Source organism: Topomyia yanbarensis, chromosome 1 (assembly GCF_030247195.1).
Source record: "Topomyia yanbarensis strain Yona2022 chromosome 1, ASM3024719v1, whole genome shotgun sequence".
Classification (NCBI taxonomy): Eukaryota; Metazoa; Arthropoda; class Insecta; order Diptera; family Culicidae; genus Topomyia; species Topomyia yanbarensis.
The window spans coordinates 184,731,483-184,752,281 of NC_080670.1; the positions used below are offsets into that span (position 1 = coordinate 184,731,483).

At 38.4% G+C, this 20,799-nt stretch overlaps 2 protein-coding genes and 1 long non-coding RNA gene across 4 annotated transcripts in view; 1 reads left to right on the top strand and 2 right to left on the bottom strand.

The window, feature by feature from the left end:
• Nucleotides 1–268: 268 nt before the first annotated feature.
• Nucleotides 269–3,996, top strand: LOC131676120 (uncharacterized). The gene is made up of 5 exons (XM_058955244.1): nt 269–354; nt 413–576; nt 1,017–1,352; nt 1,405–1,789; nt 3,972–3,996. The coding sequence occupies exons 2-5, from the start codon at nt 462–464 to the stop codon at nt 3,994–3,996; spliced, it is 861 nt and encodes a 286-aa protein (XP_058811227.1). The 5' UTR covers nt 269–354; nt 413–461.
• Nucleotides 3,997–10,209: 6,213 nt separating this feature from the next.
• On the bottom strand, nt 10,210–11,030 carry LOC131684117 (uncharacterized). Its single transcript, XR_009304621.1, has 4 exons — nt 10,897–11,030; nt 10,684–10,827; nt 10,455–10,623; nt 10,210–10,280 (listed from the first exon to the last, which is right to left on the bottom strand). It is a non-coding gene; the product is annotated as an uncharacterized LOC131684117 (long non-coding RNA).
• A 5,522-nt stretch (nt 11,031–16,552) lies between these two features.
• The window catches only part of LOC131684054 (short-chain dehydrogenase/reductase family 16C member 6), a 61,538-nt gene continuing 57,291 nt past the window's right edge, over nt 16,553–20,799 (bottom strand). For both annotated transcript variants that reach the window (XM_058966582.1, XM_058966597.1), the window contains 3 exons: nt 17,596–17,898; nt 17,356–17,533; nt 16,553–17,292 (listed from right to left, as the gene is read on the bottom strand). In XM_058966582.1, coding sequence (XP_058822565.1) covers nt 16,849–17,292; nt 17,356–17,533; nt 17,596–17,898 — 925 coding nt within the window. In that variant the 3' untranslated portion in view covers nt 16,553–16,848. The remainder of the gene's footprint in view (nt 17,293–17,355; nt 17,534–17,595; nt 17,899–20,799) is intronic.

The following is a 20,799-nucleotide window of genomic DNA, read 5'->3' on the forward strand; positions in this document are numbered from 1 at the left end:
AAATTCAACTTAAATTTGAGTATAAAAAACCTATCAATGAGTTGTAATTTTTGCCGTGGTTAAATGGAAACTACCTTCAACACGGTTTACCTAATTTTAAGTTCCCCCACGATACCACGAGATTGAGTCAAAGGAACTCAATTTTAGGTAGTTTTTTGTTTCCGTGTGAGCACGACGATCGCCCGATTTTCTATAGAACTATTTATGTAAAATTTACCTCCAGAGCGCGCTGACACTAAAAAAGGTGTGATGTAGAAATCATCTGTCAAAACGCAAGTGTATTATAAAGCGAGTGGAAAATATTTTTTTTAGATTAAAACGCTTATTTTAACATTCACAGACAACTGCAAACAGGTAATAAAAACAAAATCCTTTATGATAATATAATGTTCTGTACCTGGTGTAATAATAGATTTGGAGAAGATCACAAGAAACATTTTCCTTGACGTGGCGATCACAACATGGATAAATTTTGTATAGTACAAAGTTGTGGTAAACGAAGTTGTCAACTATTCCCTGTTCCTCATAAAGGCAGCAAAGTTTTCGGAAAATGGAGTAAATATATGAAGCTAAGCGGTGAATCAAAACACAGAATATGTGGAAGTCATTTCAAGCCGAAGGATTTATCATGGGTGAGCAGTCAAAAATTCCAACCGTGAATATTTGTTTATATGAATCTTTTTAAAACAGTCACAACCCAGAAATTAAATCGTACTGCAGTTCCATCGGTTTTTCCTTCCCATACAGCTGTTGATGGGAATGCGTTATCAAAACACGGATGTTGTTTTTTAACTTGCAAAACACGCAAGCAAAAATTTCTGAATCGTTTCCCTCCTGTAACTCGACCAAGCATTCGTCACAAGTGGATTGTAGCACTAGGGTTAATCGATCACGACATATCATGTTTGGGGCGCCTGCGTATTTGCCACAAACATTTTCAAGCAACAGATTTTTCAATTGGCAAGTATTCTATGGAAACTATATGCATATTCATTATTTAAACCATGTTTTTACAGAAACAAAACGGTATCTTAAACCAAACGCAGTTCCAAGTCTTAAAATCAGGCCACTGATTTCGCTAAAAAGGAAAATTTACATCGAGAGAGGTAACACTGCAGAACAAACTCCAGAGCACGGATACGCAAAGTCTTTTAACTACCCACGAAGTAGTGTAATGTGTTCTATCAAAGGATGCACGGCACAAGCAGGAAATGGAATCATGCTACATAAGGTTCCTCCGCCAAATGCAAATATCTTCATAAAGTGGGCTCGCGTTCTTAAATCGATACATTATCCTACAAAACATACACGTGTGTGTAGCAGGCACTTCTTGAAATCAGATTATACTGCAGGTTCTGATATAAACAGCATTTTTGAAATCAATTGACATGGATCTACTTACAGGTGGAAAGCGGTTAAGACCAGGATCATTTCCGACCCAATTCCTTACGACATCTCAAGCGCTTCAGATGTCGAATCCATACAAACGTACCTTTCGATCGTTCAAGCGGTTATCTAAAACGTCATCCAACCGTGATTCCGATTGTTACGAAGGAAGGACATTAGTTAACAGCAGTCCGACATATACAAAGGATTCGCAAAGCGTGACAGGGAATGCTCCCATTGAAAATTCTTTATTAACTGGACATAGTACACACTCTGAAATCCCTGTATTAGACAAGCAAAATTATTCTACCGACGTAGAATTTGAAGAACACTTAGATCCATTTTTATTCAAAGAGTGCTCCAACTCAAACTACCCTAATCAAATTATCAATGCGGACGAACCGTTAAATACCATATCTTTTGATAATAATAAAAAACGCGGGGAACGTTCAATGCTGCCTGATTTAATCCAAACTGATAGAGACGTTATTGTTTGGACAGGAGTAGCATCTCTAAAACAATTAGATGCTATATGCGTTTCAGTGAAGATTTTGGAGGACCATGTGTACCAAAAGATGTTTCGAATGCATACCGCAGATCGTGTAATTTTGAGTCTTGCAAAGTTGAAGCAAAACAATTCATTTGCCGCTCTTGCAACCTTATTTCATATCTCACCAGCCACCGTAGCGTACTATTTCAATCATACATTACAAGTATTAGCAATTGTTCTTCGACAGTTTATATATTGGCCAGAGCGAGATGAAATTCGACGAAACATTCCTTTATGCTTCCGAGATAGGTTTTATAATGTGAGATGTGTTTTAGATTGCACAGAAGTCCCAGTAGCTACTCTAAAGTGCATAAACTGTTGCATAGCATGCTATTCAAATTATAAAGGCAGAAGAACAGTGAAATTTTTGATAGGAATTACACCCGCAGGCACAATTAGTTTTGTTAGCGAAGCTTACAGCGGAAAAGCATCAGACAAGCTAATATTCAATGCAGAAAATGTTGTTTCTCTACTCGATCCGTATACAGATGAAATAATGACCGATAAAGGTTTCAATATAGAACGAGAGTGTATGGAGCATGGGCTGCGTTTGCATATTCCACCATTTCTGCGTGGGGACCGGCACAGTTCGGAAGATGCTGCACTCAATGAACGTATTGCTAAAACCAGGATACATGTAGAGCGAGTCATCCAAAGAATCAAGCTATTTGGAATATTGCAGACTACAATAGACGCTTCCACCTTAGGGTTGATCAACAATATAATGACAGTTATTTGTAGTTTAGTCAATCTGTCGTCGCCAGTTCTGAGTGATGATAGATTTTAAATAAGGATTCTGCAGAAGATCAAAGAATGTTTTGTTTTTTTTTTTTTTTTTTTTAAATAAATTTTCTGATGATCAGAATATGCTTGTTTATTTTATTTTCACCAGCATTTCTATTTTGAATGTGAATTATTCCTCATAGAAGCATCTGTTTGTACAGAAATCTTATTTCTAGAAACAATTTGCGACAACATATGATCAAAATATACATTTTGTAATTTTGTGATAAGCTGATCAGTGTACTGCTTATCATAACTTATATCTAGTACGACGAAATCGTCATCAAATTTTGAATAAACGACAAAATCACATTTGCTGCAATTCAATATATGCATGTTCAGTTGAATCTGAGCAAAATATTTATGTTTTGGATTCAAGTACATTGTCTGCCGTTGAATACGTAAATATGATTTTGTAGCTTTACACAGATTAGTAATATAGTCTAAGCCGTTACTTTCGCCTGAAGTAGGACACTTTATCTCCAATACCACATGACCAAAAGGATCAACACCGTCTGGGCTCGCGCCTATCCAAGGTTTGCTTGGACATACAACAAAGCCACATTTTTTAATAAGTGGATTACGCTTTGACTTGTAGCATTCAAAGGCTTTTCGCTCGGTTTCCTTTCCGTATTTCATTGCGTGTGTTGTGACAGTCTTCGGTGCAAGGTAACTTCTGATTTTTTTTGGCCAATCTGGAGATTTATTCGAGCCATATGTGTACAGCTCATAGCACGAACTAGCAGTTATGCGAATTGATCGATGCAGCTTCCAAGCATTATTTGACTGACATTTGGATTCTTCGCATATGTTGATGACGGATTCGATTTCTTTATAAACAAATTGGTCATAAAATTGTTTGTCATCTTCAGACAAAAAGTCGATTCCATCATAAGCTGACGAAGATTCGTGGAAAGATAACAATTCTTGTATCTCGTTTCTGGTCACATAGATTTCCACATTTGTATTGGTCAGGGGACCAGTGTTCGGTTTTGGCGTTCTGAGAATTCTTCCATCCAGGTGCTTCTTAATTGCTGAGTCTGGCGAAGCTAAAAAATTAATTTCTATAAGATAAATAATGTTCATATCCATATTCATACCTTCTAAAATACGATCAAAAGCGTCTTTAAGTAACTGTTCCTTTTTGGAAGAATTCTTTTCTAGAACAACTTTATGTTTGCGCACACAACAAAGTTTGGACACCGGTTTCGCACCCCACAAACTAGTTTTTTCTGCTTTACTGATCCCCCAGGCCTGTCGTGAATCCGTACAAGTAATAAATTCCACAAATCCGAATCTAAAAAATCATATCAAGGAGGTTATATTTATACATCAAATAACTGCAATATAATTTTTACTTACTGACAAAGATGAAGTAAACAAGCAACAATGTGTTTGCACCTGGCGGTCCCTGCTTTACAGGAACACGATAATGCCCATTGCCGGTAGTCCGATCCTATCCTTAGTTTTATCTCGTGAGGTGATTGTCCGGGATGTGAACTTTGAAGTACATACGCTTGAAGTTCGATGCTGGATCCTTCTTGCTTCGTATATCCGATACATACTATGTGTCCAGAAGTAAACACATTTTGTCCTTCGCGAAGGGGTCGTATTGAATCCCCAACGTAATCCATTACATCTCCGAGGGTAATGGAAATTCGTTTTACTTCTGGTTCTGCCACATCTGAAAATTCACCCAACATGACCTCTGTAGTACACAAATAATCCCAAAATATTCCATAAAAATATATTTCACTTTTTGAATATCACAGCAAACGATAAAATTATCTTTTTCTTACCATTGTTATTCATTTCCCAATTCATTTTTCGTGATTTTTAAGGAAATTTTTTGATGTAATAGTGCTGCTGTAGAATCCCGAACTGTATTTTATTTTGTTTACACTTTTTTGTGGTTCACAAAAATATCACTAGTTGGCGCACGAGTAGTTACAGTTTGTTTTAAAATGGCCTATAGTTCTACATCGGGCTCACGTCGCACAGTGGTTTAAAACGCGAAAAACGTGATCGTTTTGAATAACTTCGAAATGGTTCGTTGAAGAGATATACAACCTTCGGAAGAATTTGTGACAATGAAACGCCCCTTCTTTCTAAATAAAAAAATTGTTGATTAATCCTCCTATAAGTGAGATGCAAAATTTATTTCTCGTATAATTAAAGATAGCGAGTTGAAGTATTCGGCAAAGTTGTAGTAAATTCATTTATAAGAAACTTTACCGAAGGTGAAAATGTCCTATCTTTAATGGTTTTTAAGGTATCGAGCATTATTTGAGAAAAGACCGGAAAAATCATTTTTTTCATCATAACTTTTTTTCAAGATTTTTTAGAAGGCCAAAATGTTCTACAGAACTATCACAATTAATGAAATACATCATTTTTGTGAACAAAGTAATAAATTATGTTGAACCGTTTTTGAGATATTCACGTTTTTTGTTCGAAATACGGCCTACTTTGCTCTCAAATAACTCATGAACGGGCAAAAACGGGCAGACCACTCAGTATGGGTTTGAAAGTAGAAGAAAAATGCTATAAGCATCTGAACAAATCCTTTGTATCCGGTTGTATCCAGGGCTCTGGTAGCTAGAGTCGAAAAAGATGTTTTTCTAGTCTAAAATCATGGTATGAAACATATTCGGTGAAGCTGAAGAGATAAAGTGGTAGTGTCTTCGGAAAAGTTTTAGAGAATACTCTTACAAGAAACATTGCCGAAGACATCGGCTTTCTATATTTACTGGGTTTTGGATAAAGTGAATTGTTCGGTGGTAGTACGGGTAATACGCTGGTTTATAAGCCAGTAGTCGTATGGTCAAGCCCTAATGAGAAAAGATTTTTAGTATAAGTAGGCGGCACATAAACCCTGACATTGGCTTCAAAGTCTGTCGACAGAGAAGGTCAAGTTCCACAATGAAATGTAGTACCAAGACTTGGACCATCAATATAGGATTGATTGTTCGTGTTTGCGAAGAACGAATTGACGGTTGAATTTGCATTGGTATATAAATGAAAAAGGAATATTCTTATAGTAATTCGTTTACTATTCACCATCGGTATTACACTCATCCGCATCAGAATCTTCGTCAGAGTCGCTTAAATCCAACATGAACAATGCATCTGGGTCGAATTGTCGTTTTGATTTGTTTGCGGTATTCAATTCCACCTAGATGAAGTGGCATTTTTAGTAATGTTGAATATAGCAGCAGTATCATGGTATGGTTAAGTTATTATCATATATTTTATACTTATAAGCAAAATGAAAAACACATTTGAGTATATTTATATGCATGTCACTGACAGTTGACGGGATAATATATTGAAAAATTCACATATTATCTACATTTATACCTGTGACATGACTTTGCATACCTATGACATGACTTTTGCAAAGTTCAGTAATGTACGCTGCCGTAACACAATACGAATCGCAACTGTTTCACGTCACACTTGATTAAAACTGCAAATTCAAATTAAGTAAACAAAACTGTTTTTCTGCACAAAAAATCTGACACAACACTAGACAGCGATAATGCGACACAAGTAATCAAAGCATGCGAGATTACCAAATGAAACCATTTTTGAAGGGTTTCCATAAATGGTGCACCTTATCTAAACAACCAGTACAGATAGAAAGCCGATGTCTTCGGCAATGTTTCTTGTAAGAGTATTCTCTAAAACTTTTCCGAAGACACTACCACTTTATCTCTTCAGCTTCACCGAATATGTTTCATACCATGATTTTAGACTAGAAAAACATCTTTTTCGACTCTAGCTACCAGAGCCCTGGATACAACCGGATACAAAGGATTTGTTCAGATGCTTATAGCATTTTTCTTCTACTTTCAAACCCATACTGAGTGGTCTGCCCGTTTTTGCCCGTTCATGAGTTATTTGAGAGCAAAGTAGGCCGTATTTCGAACAAAAAACGTGAATATCTCAAAAACGGTTCAACATAATTTATTACTTTGTTCACAAAAATGATGTATTTCATTAATTGTGACAGTTCTGTAGAACATTTTGGCCTTCTAAAAAATCTTGAAAAAAAGTTATGATGAAAAAAATGATTTTTCCGGTCTTTTCTCAAATAATGCTCGATACCTTAAAAACCATTAAAGATAGGACATTTTCACCTTCGGTAAAGTTTCTTATAAATGAATTTACTACAACTTTGCCGAATACTTCAACTCGCTATCTTTAATTATACGAGAAATAAATTTTGCATCTCACTTATAGGAGGATTAATCAACAATTTTTTTATTTAGAAAGAAGGGGCGTTTCATTGTCACAAATTCTTCCGAAGGTTGTATATCGCTTCAACGAACCATTTCGAAGTTATTCAAAACGATCACGTTTTTCGCGTTTTAAACCACTGTGCGTCGGTCCGATTACGTCGATGCGTTTGGCATATTTGAAGGTTGACGCGGTTTATGCAAATGGTGCAAAATTGCAGGATATAAACCCGATATCCTGCTCTGATCGGCCCGTTATCGGGCTTAGTCGGCCCGATCATCAGCCTGATAATCGGGCCGATTGAGCTCTACAAAATTTACTGGGAGAGAGAATAGGAAGAGAGACGAAGAATGAAAATCAGTCAAAACGGCAACACTCTATTTATGATGATTTCAATGCTAGCATTTTGGCGAAGACTCCATATCAAGAAGACTGGCAACTCTGTCCAGAATCCGGAGACAGTAACAGCAACGCCACTTGCGGGTAAAGGTGGTACTTTCCATAGTGATGCACACACACATATACATTTTTACATAAAGCTTCCTCCCTTCTTCCAATAGAGGCGCTGTAACCTCTGTCGCTTCTCGTTTGTATGGGGGAAGGAAAGAGATATCAGTCTTCTTGATATGGAGTCTTCGATTTTGGCAACCGCTTCCACAGCCTGCACTTTAAATGACTCCTATATTATTTTGAAAACAAACGGTGATGGTTGGATTGGTTTAGAAAATGATGCGCATTTCGAAACAAAGAGATGAAATCTCCACAAACATGTAATTATGGCGTAAAAGTTAAGTGTCATATTTCACTTTGCATAAAAATTCCGGGCTTGCGGTCACTCGCTAATCACAGATGTTGATAGTAAACAAAAGAGAAAACTCTTCTTTTGCATTTAGTGCTGCGAACGGTTTCGATCAGTAACGGTACATTGCCTGGAATTTCCCCTTAAAGAGAATATAACTCTAGAATACACCTTACAATCACGATTTAACTAAATTCTGGCCAAAATTTTAATTTCTTTTTTGATGGATGTACAATACATATCTCCTCCAACTCAGGCATGAGTAATGTTATTTACATTGCACGATTGGTCTGCTCAATTAGGCAATCCATGAGACGTTTCTGATCAGCTGATTATTTCTTGTTTACTTATTCTGAAGTTACTCCGAGGGGTGCGACGTCCGACAATATCGTTGATTCGATCCAACATCAAGCGCATCGGACTAACGAAAGTTATTTGTCGGACGAGTTTTTCTGTTCGCAGGAGTAGACTTGTTGACAGAATCCACCGCTGAATTGTCGAACAAACGTCTAATGGATTGCCTAATAAGGTATTTTTGGCTTCACACTATTCGTCTCTCTCCCTATTCTCTCTGGTGTGAACAAAATGGCGAACGTCAGAGTAATAGAAAAAATGTATCACGCTTACCAGCCGTTACCTAATTTTGGGTAGAATCCTACCCAAAATGGACTAAAGTGCATCTCCTCACTTTTGGGTAACAAGCTTTGAACTTAAATTTTGAGCAGTGTGAGGACTACCCAAAGTTTGGGTTACAGATAACCCAAGCGTTGGGTACAGAGCGGGTAACCCAAAGTTTAAGTAACGATGAAATAATCCAAAATTTGAGTAACGAGCGGATAACCCAACATTTGAGTACTGAGCGGATAACCCAAAATTTGAGTACTGAGCGGATAACCGAAAATTTGAGTACTGAGCAGATAACCCAAAATTTGAGTAAAGAGCGGATAACCCAAAGTTTGAGTACTGAGCGCATAACCCAAAATTTATAACGAGCGGATAACCCAAAATTTCTGTAACGTTCGGATAACCCAAAATTTAGGCTTCCAATATATATTATATGGATGCTTGGCATTCGCACTAAGAACAACCATCAATATGGGTATCATTTGAAAAGTAGCCATTCGTAGAAGCTGTAAATTGATGATTGGCGCCATTTTGAAATCCAAGATGGCGCCTTCCGGTTACCACAAAACACTTGAAACTACCATAAATATGGGGGTCATTTGAAAGGTAGTAATTGTTAGAAGACGAAAATTGATGATTGACGCCATTTTGAAATCCAAGATGGCGGCTTCCTGTTACCATAAAACACTGAAAATCACCATCAATATGGGTGTCGTTTGAAAGGTAGTAATTAGTAGAAGGCAAAAATTGATGATTGGCGCCATTTTGAAATCCAAGATGGTGGCTTCCCGTTACCACAAAACACTTAAAACCACCATCAATAGTGTAATTTGAAAGGTAGTAATTAGTAGAAGATAAAAATCGATTATTGGTACCATTTTGAAATCCAAGATGGCGGCTTCCGGTTACCACAAAACACTGAAAACCACCATCCATATGAGGGTCATTTGAAAGGTAGTAATTGTTAGAAGGCGAAAATTGATGATTGGCGCCATTTTGAAATCCAAGATGGTGGCTTCCTGTTACCATAAAACACTGAAAATCACCATCAATATGGGTGTCATTTGAAAGGTAGTAATTAGTAGAAGATAAAAATCGATTATTGGTGCCATTTTGAAATCCAAGATGGCGCCTTCCGGTTACCACAAAACACTGAAAACCACCATCAATATGAGGGTCATTTGAAAGGTAGTAATCAGTAGAAAGTGAAAATTGATGATTGGCGTCATTTTGAAATCCAAGATGGCGGCTGGTAACAAAACACTTCAATATGGGTGGTTACCCCTCAGGTTTAAGAACAATTATTCACTAGTGGTCTATCCCCCATACGCTTGCTCATATGTCAGTGGCGCCATAATTGCAAATGTGGCCACAGTCCCAACTACAAATATATTTGAAATGAATTAATCATCAACAAAAAACAAAAAAAAATGAATGCACAATTAAAATACTTGTCTCTTAGACAGCCAGAATTCTATATTATATTCCAGCCGGTATGACTAAAGTCAAATGGAATTGTAGTGGCTCGGAGCTCGGGTAAGCTACAGTCTTGTTCAAATGTTCCGTATTGCTCGATGTATCTGAAGTCAATAACCGAGAGACGTTGTTTCACCGGTGTTGACTATTGGAAGCCTCAGTTTGACATGACTGAATAGTTTCCTGCAAAAAATGTTATTATATATACGTTATACCACGACCGATCATCTTAACCATACCTGAAGTCACCACGCAGATGCGAGGTCATCTAAACGCAACCAAGGCCCATAGTAACAGGTGGAATATCGAAACAAGCCACGCGGCTCGCTACCAACGAGTTGATGATTCACGAGGCAGCACGTCGAAGCTACGTGAACGGAATCGAACGACAGCAAGGAGTGCAGAGGCAGCAGAAATAATCTATAAAAAGTGGTAGAAATTAAATTAGTCTTATGGCGCTTTCGTTTTTTCGTCAAAAACGAAAACGCCATTAGTTTATCTTCCAGTGTATCCATAAGTAATAGTGAATAAATGTCGTTTCCACGCCCACGATAACAACTTATATTACATGCAAAACTGTTCTTATTTACTTACCAAATATTTTGAGGAGAAAAATTTCTTCAACTATTTAGCTAAAAGCAACAAACTGCAGAGCGAAAATACACATCTCTGATCTCTTAGAAAAAACGGGTGGTGGAGCAAATGCAGCAGCTGGTCGCTGTTTTCCGTTCGTTGGCAACAAAAAGTGCAACTCGATCATCATCTACAAAACGAAACGTGTCAGATTTTTAATGTTTAGTTTGTGTAATTTTGCAACATTCACCCTTTAGATAGATTTAATAGGTGTGTGAAACAAGACGACCTAAAATGCACGGAATAAATTCTTCGATACCGCACGCCATAGTCTTTAGATTCGAAGTCACAGAACCGAATCAATTTTTCAACCCTGGGGTTATTGATGACAATGCTTTAAATATACGATTCGATTAATAGAATTAAATTACAGGACTAGATTAAAAATAATAAATATCCTTACATATCCAACTGCTCCGGACAACGATGCGAGGATACCAAAATTTGTTTATATTTCTTTAACCGTATCCAGGCCTGCGTTGACGATTTTCGTTTTCTCAGTTTTCTCAAAACACTCAAAAGAAATATCAAACTGGGACGTCATCAAGCGGTAAGTGCGGTCAAAGCTGAAGGGACATGAGCCACTAATTATAAAAGTGTAAAATGTGCCACTATTTGCTACAACTTATTCATACGATTTACGTTTTGCCTTTCTCAATAGGAAACTGCTCTGAAAACCGTCTTTTAAACGGAGACCCGGAGGCCCGAGTGACATATACCATTCGATACAATCCGTCAATTCTGTGTGTGTATGTGACCGCAATCTCACTCACTTTTCTCAGAGATGGGTGAACCGATTTTCATAAACTTAGTCTCAAATGAAAGGTACAACATTCCTATAGGCTGCTATTGAATTTATAATGGATCCGACTTCCGGTTCCGGAATTGCAGAGTGAAGAGTACGATTAGCCAGACAATGTCGATTTTCAAAATTCTGTAATGAATGTATAAAGGTGAAAACTTTTTCAAAATGGTGCCACATCTACTTAGATTTGTAGTACTAGGTCACTAACAGCCATTAAAAGTCTCTTTGGTCACATTGGCCACCATCGTCGGTTCCGGAAGCCCCGGCGGAAGTATCCAAATTCAGAATTACAGTCTCATTTGTTTCCCGGAGATTCGACCAAACTTGGTCTAAAATGAAAGGTGTTTCATCCCCGTAAATGGCTATTAAATTTCATCTCGATCCGATTTCCGATTCCAGAGTTATGGGTTGTGGGGTGCGGTCACTAAGCAAAATCTGTTTCAAATCGAATATTCTAGGGGAATTGTATTGACCATTAGAAGGTAGAAATTGAGCAGCTTCTAGCGCTGCGAGGGAAGCTCCTATCTTTATGAAAAATGATTTCGTGTTTCTTAACCTCAGTTTTCAAGGAAAAATAGTTTTGAAACCCTGCATGCACTAGAAAAACTTTGGACATGAAAGGGTTAAAAGCAATAGATAGATGATTTGAAAAAAGGAAGAGCGTCAGTACGACGATTTCCATTTCACCGTATGCTAGTTTACGAAATGGATGATTCTAGAAACATAGTTATCGAAGTATTTAGAAATATAGGGAAGACCCGATATTATCAGCCACCGCCCGGTCAGCGTGGCAAGCAGAAAGTTAGCAAAAGTTGAACAAAGCGAAATTGATGCTGACAGAGTTTCTGCGAGCATTTTGCGCGATTTGTGCGAGAATTCTGGCAACGAATTCGCTCAAATGCAACAACCGTTTCTGACAGAAGCGGTTAAACCAACCGATGCTGCTCACTTTTATCCAGAATCGAGACAGAAATGTACGACCAAGATCTCTGTACGGTTCCTGCCACATCTTTGTCAGATGTTTTGCTCGATTCGTGCTAAATTCTACCAGGTAGGAATTGCCAGGATCTTTACACAGTTTATATCCGAGTTATGCCAGGGTTTAGCTCGGTTCCTGTCAAAATTTGCCAGAAAACGCGAGCGAAACCGAGTTCGTCCTAGCTGAACTAACCCGACAGGATACGCGCAGAAATCTGACAGGGCTGCCAAACCTGTGCCTGATTCAGTCTACCCCCAATTTTGTCAGTGTATTGACCCCATTCTGTCACCTCTCGCATGAAAATTCGTTTGATTGGCTCTATCAAACAAACCAAGTCAATCGTCTTAGATTTCAAAATGGCGCCAATCGTCGATTTTTGGCTTCTACTAATCAATACCTTTCAAATGACAACCATATTGATAATGGTTTTTGATGTTTTGTGGTAACCGGAAGCCGCCATCTTGGATTTCAAATGGCTCCAATCGTCAATTTTCGCCTTCTACTAATTACTACCTTTCCAATGAAATCCATATTATTGGTGATTTACGGTGTTTTGTGATAACCGAAAGCGGCCATCTTGGTTTTCCAAATGGAACCAATTATCAATTTTCGCCTTCTTCTAATAACTACCTTTCGAATGACACCCATATTGGCGGTGATTTTCAGTGTTTTGTGGCAACCGGAAGCCGCCATCTTGGATTTCGGAATGGCGCCAATCATTAATTTTTGCCTTCTACTAAACACTACATATTAATTGACACCCATATTGATGATGGTTTTCAATGTTTTGTAGTAACCGGAAGCCGCCATCATTGAACTCAAAATGGCGCCAATTATCAATTTTTGCCATCTACTAATTACTACCTTTCAAATGACACCCATGCTGATGGTGGTTTTCAGTGTTTTGTGATAATCGGAATCCACCATCTTAGATTTTTAAATGGCTCCAACCATCATTTTTTGCCTTCTACTAAACACTACCTTTCAAATGACACCTATATTAACGGTGGTTTTAAGTGTTTGTTGTAACCAGAAGCCGCCATCTTGAATTTCAAAAAAACGCCTATCATCAATTTACGTCATTCAGAAACTTCCCAACTGCCATTATCCAAAAGGAAATGATACCCGAAAATTCAAAAAAAATCTGAAAGTAAACGCAACACTTTTTGGTTCTAATCACCTACATTTTTAGGTGAGAATTTGGTCACTTTTTTCCATCTTACGGTGACCGTCGTCACTCAAAATAATTATTGGAATCGCTCTGCCACGTGACTTCTGTCACCTTGGGTGACTATAGTCACCTAAGTGACTGCGGTGATCGCTTTTTCGCTCTCACCTCACCAAACTAGGTGAGGTGACGCGTCATAACGGTGAGAATACATTATTCTTTTTTTGAATTTTAACCTTTTTTCATTAAACCTTTAGTAACATTGGAACCTTTGTTATTTTCAATCATTTGCTATATTCGACCTTTTATCATTCAACATTTCGTCGCATCTTTTAGAATTACCCCGTTTACTAAATTCACACCGCTTGAGGTTTTTGCCTGCTTTTGATCAATAGACTCGAATTAGAATTGTTGCAGCCTGGAACATTTGGTATATAATTGCCAAACTGTATCACTTTGTAGCTGCTATTGTTACTCATTACTTTAACCTGCGTGTGTCAGGGGCAACAAATGTCAATCTAATGGGCCCATCATATGTAAGAGCGAGAAAATAATTAATCACCGCTAGCCGCTGCCATTGCCCTCTAGTAGTTATATTCTATTTTAATTCTAGCGATATGCATTTCAGACATTTCCAAAAAATATGAATCATCAACGTCCCATCGTGAGTTCAATGTGTCTTTCGAGGTCCGATCAGGTTTCGGAATGATGCGGTGGCCGCTATTTAAATGATATGAGCAACTCAACATGAACCCACAATCAAAAAATAAACAACGTTTCAGTACTCACCGACTCATGTTTTAGATCCAGCGCTAATTGCTTTATCCTAAGTTTCTAGGCTGAAATAAATTAATCATTAATTTTAATTGAAATTATTGCATCATGCATTATAATTACCATTCTTTTCCAGAGCCACTTCATGCAATTTTATTCACAACAATAACAATGGCTGTCAAAAACATTACCTACTACTTTGTTTGAAATGGGCTACCCAAAATATAAGTACAAAGCGATGAACTTGAATTTGAGTAGACGTCATTATTCAATTCTTACCCAGCACGAAGTTCACAGCGACCAACTCAAATTATGGGTAATCGCCATGTTCAAATTTCTACCTAATTTTGGGTTGCCCATGTATAAACTTCCCAGTGAGCAAATTTAACCCAAAAAATAAGTAACTTTCATTTTCAGTGTAGGCTACTGCTAAGTGAAAATTTTAGTGTCACACTGGGTACCATTTAGGGAGTAATACTTAATTTACTTTTTTTAAATTAGATTTTTTTGACCGTAGTTCCACAGATAACAGACGTTTAGGCCCGATTTCAATCGTGTGTAAATACTCGCTACTGAAATGCCGAATAAATTGGACGTCTGAAACACGTTTGGCAAACGTTTGTAGATGGCGCAGTGATCGATACAATGCAGTTAGCGTGCAGCTGTCAAACACGTGTAGCAAACAGTTGCGCAGATGGCAATAGTGAAACACGGATTTCTAACGCTTATCAGTTTACACAGATTTTTGAAGAAATTTTGTTCTAGCCTAAACGTCTGTTATCTGTGGTAGTTCTATGTGGCGAAAAATAATTTTTGATCGCGTGTACATTGAGGAGAACGACAGCAGCAACAAATTATCGGAGCATTGGACACGGTACATTATCAATATTGGAGGTTAGTAAAAAAATATTGGGATCGAAGTGAAAGAAGTTTCCAGGTGATAGGCGCCTAAGCGCGCGGAAATATGGGATTTTTAATTCGTTTTCCCTTTTAGAAACTTGCTTTTTTCGCTTCTCCGGATTAAACAAGATTTTTTCGACGGAATGTAGCGCAAAATGGGTACTGGTTCAAACGTAAACAAAGGATAGCTATCTTTGTTATCACGTCTTTGTTTGAGCTGCAGGTGAAGTGTGGAAGGTTGGGCGACTGTTTGTTGTGTTATTCATTTTGGTTCAAATCGAATGGGAAGATCAGCAACCCGGCAACAGTCGATCGATTTTTCTTTGCATGTGACAGTTTTGAACCAACAAAACCAAAGAGAGGCGCTGAGCACAGTTTGGGCGGTAGAGTATTTCTTCTTCTATCTTTCCAGAAGGCATTTTACGTTAAAAACTGACGCAAGAGGAGTTGCTTTTATACTAAACTAATTAATACCTATCGCGCGTTGTTGCAACTACAACTAAATAGGAGTGAAATTCCAAATTTCATATATTTGTTCCGAAGCGCTATCTGGTGGGCAAATAATCCCAAATCAATACCTGTTTGTATAACTATTTCCATAACAATTGTCTACTGCGTATAATATTGTATGGCAATCGGTTAAGCCGTTTTGGTGTCCACATACATACAAACATGTAAATTTATTTTTACATATAGATTGATAGAACTCGCGAGGATTCGAAGCGCGCTGTAACTAGAGCAGATGGATGAACCCTTCGCCTCAGTCCGTACAGCTACGAAAGAATATATCAAAGGTCGTGAAAACATTGCAGACTTTATGAAGGAGATGATGACTTCAAAAATCCTTGGGAAATTGCCTGTCTTGAAGTAAATGCAGTGGAATTCTTGACAGAATAAGATATTCAGGAGATCTGAAAAGATTTCAGGCGGTTATGAAAGCTCTGCATTTCGAACGCGGCATATTGACTAAGAAAGGATGTGCAGTAATACCTTTAGCCTTCCGAACGAAAGCTCTAGAGGCAGCTCACAAAGGGCATCCACATGCAGCAAAGCTAAAAAGCATATTGAAGGAGCGAATTTGGTGGCCTGGCATGACAACCGAGGCAGAGGATTGGGTTAAATCGTGTGCGGTATGTTCATTGATTGGTGCGTAATATGGGATTTAGCTGAACGGCGTCGTATAACAGTTTTAAATTTTGAAACAAAACTGTTCGAAATAATAAAACAAAACGCTCTGCTGGGGATGTGAATGTTTCAGTTCCAGTTCTACTTTGAAACTCCTATACAAAATAAAACGCTCCTGAACATGCCCTTACAGCTTTATTCAATTTGAAATCAAAAAGTCATATCCTGGATACTAAAACATTCCAGTGAATTTGTAAATGAGATGTTTTACTTGGTCATGTCATCAAAAATGGTTTCAAAAACAAAAATCGACCGATGAATTGTTCCATGTATTTCTTTAATCACTATTACACTTAACAATAATGTAAAAGATATTTTTTAAATACAGTAAAAGTATATTAAACATATCTTTGTGCTTAGGGTGTGTACCCTTCTCACGGGGTAAATCGTTCACACTGAACGGCTGCTGCGTGAACATTGGTATTCATTTCCAACAAAAAACTAAGTTAAAACCAAACAACTTACAACTGCACTGAACTGTTTCGATATCTATATATGTTTAAAGATTTGTTATGAAAACGCTACGCCCTACACCGTCTGCTATTCAGAGATCCGACTCCACACCGCTATCCAGAAAATCCCTCAACAGATTGGAAGCTTTTATCGGGAACACCCGTACGAATGCATTCAAATACAGCAGATACTTCGGGATGGTCACCTCGACCAGTCCTCGTCGTTGGGCGTCAATGATTGCTGCTGCGGCTTCTTCCGGCTTGACCAGGTTCATCAGGTTCGGGAAACGCATGTGCGGTTTCTTGCACAGCCCGGTATCGACCATGTACGGATAGACGCTAGTGAACCGAATGTTCGGTGATCGAGCACTGCAGCGCAGCTCTTCGGACAGTGCTTCCATAATTCCACGTACGGCGTATTTGCTGGCACAGTACGGTACCAGATTGTTCAACCCCAGTAGACCCGCTACCGAGGATAGAGCTACGATTGAACCGCGATTCTTCTGCATCATATCGGGCAGATATGTTTGAAGCATCTAGTGAAATGAAATGGTTTATTTTAAAATTGGTTTTGCCAGTGAAAGTGTACATTTTTTTACCCAGAAATGTGCCATAACATTGATATCCATCGTCTTTCGAATTTCCCCTTCTGTTTGCTGCAGAATTGGATGTGTTGGCATGATTCCAGCGTTGTTCACCAAAATGGTTACAATACCGACTTGCTCCTTGATGACCTTGGCGGTTTCAATGATCTGTTCCCGGTTGGTGACATCGCAGCTTTGAGTAAAAAAGAATATATTTTAGACAGCTTCAGCAAAGTACTAAAATCCCTAACATACACATATCCGAAAGCATTTCCTCGCTGCTGCTTGATACTGGCAACGGTTTCGTTGTTCATCTTATCGTTGATATCCAGACAGACCACGGTCGCTCCCAGCTGTGCATACTGCTGGGCCAAAGACCGGCCGATTCCGTGACCTGCGCCGGTGATCAGTACGATGTCTTTGCTGACATCTTCTTCCTTTGGCGGCACGACTAGCAGATAGAAGGCTTCCAGGGTGTAGTAGATCCACCGAACCACCATCGTCAGGATGTCGACGATCAGTATGATCAGGTTGTAGATTTTCACACCGGCATTTGGGCTGAAAGGGAACGAAACAGACGAATGGTTGTTTTCAGTATAACAGCGAATTTATTTGTGAAATTATTTTAATGTGAAACAATAGCAATGGAACATTATGAAGAAATTAATTTTGCTGTGAGGTGAAGCCACAGAGAACAGACGTCCATCTTCAGCATTCAACTTGTGTAAAATCTCTAACGGTTTCGAAGGTAGTTGGAATATCCAATCCAGGTGCGCTACTGTTTTCATGTTTTTTTTGTGGCTGAGTTCGAGTGACTTGACAGCAGTTATTCCTCTACCCAGTCAAGCTAGTCCGGAACCGGTTTGGACTTCCAGTATGAATTCCAGCTCAAATGCATAAACCTGTAGAGTCGGAATCGGTTGTTTTCTTTTAGCAAGATTCCATACTGAATCCATTCAGGATTTCGAACCGGATCCGGAATGGATTTGACGGATAGTTGGGATAAGCTGGTTTGGCGGCGCTAGTGTTTATCGTATACGAATTCACACGTTTTTTAAATATTTTTGTTCGTTCATGGATGTCTGTTCTCTGTGGTGAAGCGATACTTGAATAAAAACAAGAATAGAATTTGTCGTATACGAGGTGGGCAGCTGACGGAGACGTCTTTCAGTATGCAGGAATATTAAAAGAATGAACATTTATTTAGTTTATCCCAAGTGAAGTTTCCCAGTTTGGCCAAGTTGTTTGTTTGTTCATTTCCGGATGCTTCTTTCTACGGATTCAACACAATTGTGTTACAACCAGAGTTGAAAATAATCGAAGCTCTTTTTTGACAGTTGAGAATGAACATGGTGCGACTTGTGGTGAATAGAAAATATATTTATTCAAAAATCTGAGTTATTCAATTGAATATCGTACATAAATATTCATTTCATTAAATTTCTAGGTAAATGTTTTCAAATGTTGGTGAAGCATATAAAACAATAATTATCATCGCTACCTTGATGCGTTTAATACATAGTTGCACGTTCGCTTCGTGCAATAATTAGAGACGCTTGGGGATTTTCATAGAGAGCGGATTGTCTACAGTATTGATGCGTGGGATACTGATCGTCATAAGTAGACTGCGTGGTTTGGGAATATTCAGATCCATGTTGCAGGGTCACGAAGGAATGGATGCGATGTTCAACTGAACGTTTTCCACTCGAACACTGTCGAAGTTGCCTGTTAAATAAATCTTCCATTTCCTCTTGACAAAGAGAGTTTCTCCATATTGCAACATAAAAATGGTAATAGCTGCTATCGGAGTGCAGTATGTAACCCATCAGGGTAACAATTTAGCACTGGGAGGAAATATACATATTTTGAGTAACGCTGAAGACATGGCGAGACATGAATTTTAAACTGAATAGAACACCCGCTAAAACTGCTGCTGGGGACAGAAAGTTCCAGATTTAAAATTTTTAGTTTTATATAATAGAGTTGTCAAAATTATGAATCTAGAACTGAAACACTCCTGAACATGCTCTAAGGGTATGTTCAGGAGTGTTTCAGTTCTAGATTTATAATTTTGACAGTTCTATAATATAAAGCTAAAAAAATTTAAACTAGACCTTGCTATCCCCAGTATCTGTGCTGAGTACTTTCCATGTATTTAAAACACAGTTCTAAACGTGTGTTAAAATCAGCAAAAAATAAAACGGCTTCGTATAACAGTTTCAAATTTTAAAACAAAACTGTTCGAAATTATAAAACAAAATGCTCTGCTGGGGATGTGAATGTTTCAGTTTCAGTTCTACTTTGAAACTCCTATACAAAATAAAACGCTCCTGAACATGCCCTAATGCTCACCATATGATCGTTCAATTTTTACGTAAAACTTTGTTCGTTCAATTTTTACGTTCAATTTTGTTAGTCCAGATAGGTGTAGTAAATTTTGTTGCACAATTGTATATACGTAACATAGGGTTTAGGTACCATCACTCTCCGTTCGCTGAATAAGTGTACTGACTATGCTGCGCATGAGCGATGACAGCTATGTACTGAGGTGGTTTGTTGTTTTTGTTTTGGTAGGGTGAAACGGCCATCGCAGTGATAAGTTAGTTAGTGACAGGCCACGGTAAAGACAAGATGTCCTCGATACGCCGTTGCAGCACAGTTAACAGCCACGATAGCAATTGTGCGAAGTGCGCGTGTGTGACGGAAGATAACCTGTGCCGGTCCGTGGTTTGGGCGCTTATAGTGTTTGTGATGTTGGATGGCCGTCAGAGGAAGCTAATTATAAAGGAGTTTTAGCTTCCCCAGGTAACCACAAAAGATCCGAAGCCCTGTAGAGGATAAGTCGAACGAACCATGCTCATCTCTACAGCTAAAAGTCAAGTAGAGGGAAGCAGGTAGAGCAACGGCTTCGCCTGGGAAGAACACTTCGGTGTCTTCCGGGATTCGTCCCCACCGTCGTTAGGGAGGTTCTGACAAAGGAGCAATTGTTAGGGACGTTGTAGTCCCGGCCGGTCGGAAGAAACCTTCCGTCTTCCCGCCATCGTCAGTAGCAACTAAATGATTAGCAATGGAGAGTAGTGGAAGAATAAACGCGGTAAAATTGATAATTTTCGACAAACATGTGATTAAAGCTCAAAAGCCAAATGTCAAAATTCACTTTGAGGAGAAACCATTAACTACATAGCAGTCAACGAAAGAGAAAACTTTTCTCTTTTTGCTTGCTATCAAACGGTTATGCTGGATAATTGAAGGTTCGGCCGGAATTTCCTTCCAATATAAATTTTGACAGTTGGCTTTTGAGCCCTAATCATATCTTTGTCGAGAATTTATGGTTTGTTTACCTTTTTGTTCGTATACGAAAATCCAAAATTATTGTAGAGGCACCTAGGCTGCCCTGGTAAAAGTTGTTGTTGTTGTTTATTAACGACACGTGTTGGAAGAAAATTAGTTTCTAATTTC

Excerpts from the sequence above, each read along its gene's own strand:
- LOC131676120 (XM_058955244.1), top strand. The coding sequence starts at position 462 with ATGGATAAATTTTGTATAGTACAAAGTTGTGGTAAACGAAGTTGTCAA. Across the intron at positions 577-1,016 it reads TAAATATATGAAGCTAAGCG|AAACAAAACGGTATCTTAAA; the intron begins GTGAATCAAAAC and ends ATGTTTTTACAG. Across the intron at positions 1,353-1,404 it reads GAAATCAGATTATACTGCAG|GTGGAAAGCGGTTAAGACCA; the intron begins GTTCTGATATAA and ends ATCTACTTACAG.